A 4,499-nucleotide genomic window follows, 5' to 3' on the forward strand; every position below is an offset into this window, starting at 1 on the left:
GGTTCAAAGCTCCGTTGGTTGTAAAAGGCTATAATCAACGACCTGGGATTGATTATACTGAAACCTTTAGTCCTGTAGTTAAACCTGCCACCATATTTACTGTTTTGTCTATTGTTGTTATGCAGGGATGGCCATTAAGATAGATGGATATTAACAATTCCTTTCTCCATGGCCACTTATCGGAAGATGTCTACATGATCCAACCTCCAAGATTTCGTGATCCAACTAAACCAGATCATGTCTGTCATCTTTGAAAGGCAATTTATGGCCTCAAACAAGCCCCTCGTGCTTAGCACTCGGCTCTCAAACAGGCATTACTAGATTTTTGGATTTGTGAATGTAAAATTGGATTCATCACTTTTGGTGCACCATTCTGGTTCTACTCTTACCTACTTTCTAGTTTGTGTGGATGATTTAATTATTACTAAAATGATTCTGCCTTTGTGACTAGCATTATTCAGAAACTTGGTCGCAAGTTCTCTCTCACAGATTTAGGACCACTCCATTTTTCCTTGGTATTAAGGTAATCCCTATAATGACTGGGCTATTTCTCATGTAACATAGGTACATACGGGATTTATTGTCCAAGACAAATACGGATGGTACAAAGGATGTGACAACACCTCTTTCCACCTCTATACCCTTGAATTTGTCTCATGGTTTACCTTTTGTGGACCAAACCGAATATCGCAGAATCATTGGAACTTTGCAATACCTGTCTTTAACTAGGCCTGACATTAGTTTTGCAGTGAATAAGCTCTCCCAATTCATGCATCATCCATTGGCCCAACATTAGGCAGCTACCAAACGTTTGCTACTTTACCTGCAGAACACCATTTTTCATGGACTTGTGCTTCACAAGACTGCTGGATCATCTCTTTTGAGTTATTCTGATGCTGATTGGGCAGGTAACCTTGATGATCATAGTTCTACATTGGCATATCTCATTTTACTTGGGTCAATTCCTATTTCATGGAGCTTAAAGAGACAATGCTCGATTTCTAGATCATCCACCGAGGCAAAATATCGAGCTCTTGCTACAGATACTTCTGAGACCATGTGGCCCCTCTTTTTGCTTCATGAACTGAAGTTTCCTCTTGCATAGCCTCCACTCCTCTTATGTGTCAATCTTGGAGCAACACATTTAAACTTTATTCCAATCCAGCATTCACGGACGAAACACATTCAACTAGACCTTCATTTCATCTGTGTCTTACTTCAGAAGGGAAAACTTAATGTTCGTCATGTTCACACTCAAGATCAACTAGCTGATCTCTTGACCAAGCCTCTCTCACGAGAAAGAACTCAATATCTTAGAGACAAGATCGGCCTAGCCAATGGCATCCCGTTCTTTTAGGGGTGTATTAAGGAAGATGCCACGAATCATGCCATACCTCTTGCGAACAACTGTATTAAGGAAGATGCCATGAATCAAGCCATGCCTATTCCGAAAAACTGTAATCAAGGCTTCATTGGCTAAAATTATGAAGCACATCTGTAGCGTTGTAATTAGCAATTTACTCTATTTAGATTAAACCATAGTTGTATATAAACACACTCACTGATGAATGAAATATGTGCAAAGTTAAAATCTCAACAGTGTATATTTCTCTTTTATCCTCTACCTGCATTATCTCATTTCAGGTTCTGTATCACTTCTTCACTTTTAAAACTATTTTACTAATTTGTTCGCCAAGTTATCCTGTGATGGTAATTTAGTATGTATTGATTGTTAATATTAACTAAAGCTCCTATTATCTAGCATAGACTTCATAACCTCATAAGAATCACAAAAATGTATCCAGGTGTTTACATCTGCACTCAATAACAGAATAAAAAATATATTTTCAAGAAAAATGATGCAAATATAATTGTTATTGCAGATGTCTAGACCGAGATACATTTTTCATCTTTTTGTTATTTATATCATTTGTTGGCTTAAGAATAAGGGAGAAAAACTATGCAAAAGTAAACAAGTTCCAATTTGAACTGAAACATAAATTTCTTGAAGCATTAGATTTGCAAGTATTATTTTTGATTCATAAATTAACCAAAGCTCTTGCTTGGAATATCCTTAAATCATTTGAGGGACTACTATTCTATCTTGATGGAATCATAGCTTTAATCTTTTGCAGTCTAGACACAACTTCCCTCATATTGATTCTTTCCGTTGGAGAATCAATCAAACATTCTATCGCCAGAGACAAAATGGTAGATACTCGTTGCTCCTTTCTGGAGAAATTTTCTTCTCTTCTAAGCAAATTGGTGTCCACTACTTCAATTATTCTATGCTCGTCCAATGAGTGACTAACCCAACTTTTCAAGCTCATTTGTTCGTCAAACATATCATCTGTCGGCTTCTTTCTTGTATACATCTCTAGCAGTATCACTCCATAACTGTAGACATCGCCACTAGTGGATACTATTCCTTCAACTCCATCTTCTAAATGCACATTAAACATTCTTAAGATTGGTTGATAAACTTAAAAAAGAGACTATGAATCAAAGATATCACAGATTGATTTAAACAAATATAAATTTCAAACTTCCAAAATTTTAAACGAGGAACATTACCTGGTGACATATATCCAATTGTTGCTAAGGTCTTTGTTTGAGAAATTAGCTTCCCTTCACCGAAGAGTTTGGCTATACCAAAATCGCCAACACGGGCAACCATATCTTCATCAAGAAGGATATTGCTAGGCTTTAAATCACAGTGAACAATGGTGGAAGTATGACTGTGATGCAGATATTCTAAAGCTAATGCAACATCAATGGCTGTATTTAATCTTTTCAGAATGTCCAAGAAATCGTTGTGGGAATATAAACATTTCTCAAGGCTCCCATTAGGCATGTACTCCAGTATTAGGGCTTTGAACTCTGTATTGCTGCAACATCCAATGATTCACACTAAATTCCTATGGCGAATGATGCTTAGCACCTGACTTTCTGTACCGAAGCTCTTAGTTGCTCTTTCTTCTTCTGACTCCAAATTGAAAACTTTTACTGCAACATTTAATCCATCAGAAAGTGTCCCTCCATATACTGTACCAAAACTTCCACTTTCAAGTATTTTGCTTTCACTAAAGCCATTTGTTGCATCCCAAAGTTCTCGATAAGAAATCCTTCTCCATTCAATCTATAATGAAATTTCATTCTCGGGTGCATGTTTATTGAATTTCTGTCTTCTTACCACTGAAAGTGTTAAGGTCACTGCAAGGATAATAGATATGATACGGGCGAGAATATATTTCAGTAATGGAACCACATTCTTCAACTTTGATCTTTTAAGAGTCTTTCTACAATGTGGAAACTGTATTCGTTCCTCACTACAGAGGGCATAGTTCTGCATAAATGATTGAGTTGTGAAGTTTGCAAAATTACCCCCGATGGGAATCTCTCCTTCTAATCTGTTGTGAGCAATGTCAAAATATTGTACATACTTGAGTGTTTCTAATGACTTTGGAATCAATCCTGAAAAATTATTATATGACAGAGCTAAGGATTCCAAGCTTACCGTGTTTCCCAGAGACTCAGGAATTTGTCCTTCAAATTTATTATGTGCAAAATATAGCAAAACCAGAGATTGGATTTTGCCAATGAAGCTTGGAATCTCACCTGAGAAATGATTCCAAGATAAGTCTACGTCTTTGATGACCTTCAAATTTTCAATCTCAGAAGGTAGAAGACCACTTAAACTATTATGAGGCAAATTTAGTTGTAGGAGATCATTAAGGTTCCAGAAGTTTAATGGTACAGTGGATTCCAATTTGTTGGAGTCTAAGTAGACTCTTCTCAGGTACTTAAAGTCACCCAAGCATGGAGGAATTGATCCAGAGAGCCTATTGTCACTTAGGTACAAGTGCCCCAAATTGCTTAACTGGCAAAGCTCAGCAGGGATATGTCCATCTAGTTTGTTGTGTTGAAGATATAAGCGTTGAAGACTTTTTAATTTTCCAACTGTTCGGGAGATGAATCCTGTCAACTGATTGTTTTCTAAATAAAAATCTTCCAAACTTGTTAAGTTTCCAATCTCGAGAGGAATAACACCGCTAATGTTGCATTCAAATGCTCTCACTATCCGAAGAGAAGATGATAAATTCTCAATGGAAGTTGGGAGGACACCACTTAGCTTATTTGCAGCTACTTCAAGAATCTCTAAATCCTGGCAGTTCGTTAACGAAGAGAATAGCCTCAAGGATTCTCCAGTCAAGTTATTTCCTCCAATCACAAGGCGTTGTACGTGTCTTAAATTCCCAAAGTCAGGTATAGTGCCAATAAAAGAGTTACCAGTCATGTCTACAATAGTAAGTTAGAAGAATTGGTGATAGAGCTGGGAATTACTCCACTGAGTTTGTTGTCAGCCAGATGAAGCAATTCAAGATTTGGAAGTGAAAGTCCCATGGTTGAAGGAAGATGGCCCGAAAATTTATTAAAAGAAAGTCCCATCATCAATAAAGTTGATATGTTGAACATAGAGTTCGGAATAGGGCCTATCA

The 4,499-nt window shown here is 37.1% G+C and overlaps 2 protein-coding genes across 2 annotated transcripts; both read right to left on the reverse strand.

Moving 5' to 3' along the window:
* Nucleotides 1-2,099: 2,099 nt before the first annotated feature.
* Nucleotides 2,100-3,181, reverse strand: LOC111394874 (receptor kinase-like protein Xa21). Its single transcript, XM_023020924.1, has 2 exons — nt 2,575-3,181; nt 2,100-2,443 (listed from the first exon to the last, which is right to left on the reverse strand). The coding sequence occupies exons 1-2, from the start codon at nt 2,852-2,854 to the stop codon at nt 2,100-2,102; spliced, it is 624 nt and encodes a 207-aa protein (XP_022876692.1). The 5' UTR covers nt 2,855-3,181.
* LOC111394875 (probable LRR receptor-like serine/threonine-protein kinase At3g47570) lies at nt 2,906-4,297 on the reverse strand. Its single transcript, XM_023020925.1, has 3 exons — nt 3,619-4,297; nt 3,194-3,474; nt 2,906-3,139 (listed from the first exon to the last, which is right to left on the reverse strand). The coding sequence occupies exons 1-3, from the start codon at nt 4,295-4,297 to the stop codon at nt 2,906-2,908; spliced, it is 1,194 nt and encodes a 397-aa protein (XP_022876693.1).
* Between the last annotated feature and the right edge of the window lie 202 nt (nt 4,298-4,499).

The sequence above is a fragment of the Olea europaea genome, chromosome 5 (genome assembly GCF_002742605.1).
Source record: "Olea europaea var. sylvestris chromosome 5, O_europaea_v1, whole genome shotgun sequence".
Classification (NCBI taxonomy): Eukaryota; Viridiplantae; Streptophyta; class Magnoliopsida; order Lamiales; family Oleaceae; genus Olea; species Olea europaea.

Bases quoted from the DNA above. Each gene is read 5' to 3' on its own strand.
- LOC111394875 (XM_023020925.1), bottom strand. From the start codon at position 4,297: ATGACTGGTAACTCTTTTATTGGCACTATACCTGACTTTGGGAATTTA. The intron at 3,475-3,618 runs GTGAGATTCCAA...ATAATTTTTCAG, and splicing joins ATCTTGGAATCATTTCTCAG to GATTGATTCCAAAGTCATTA. The intron at 3,140-3,193 runs GTAAGAAGACAG...ATTTCATTATAG, and splicing joins TGACCTTAACACTTTCAGTG to ATTGAATGGAGAAGGATTTC.
- LOC111394874 (XM_023020924.1), bottom strand. From the start codon at position 2,854: ATGCCTAATGGGAGCCTTGAGAAATGTTTATATTCCCACAACGATTTC. The intron at 2,444-2,574 runs GTAATGTTCCTC...ATGTGCATTTAG, and splicing joins AATTGGATATATGTCACCAG to AAGATGGAGTTGAAGGAATA.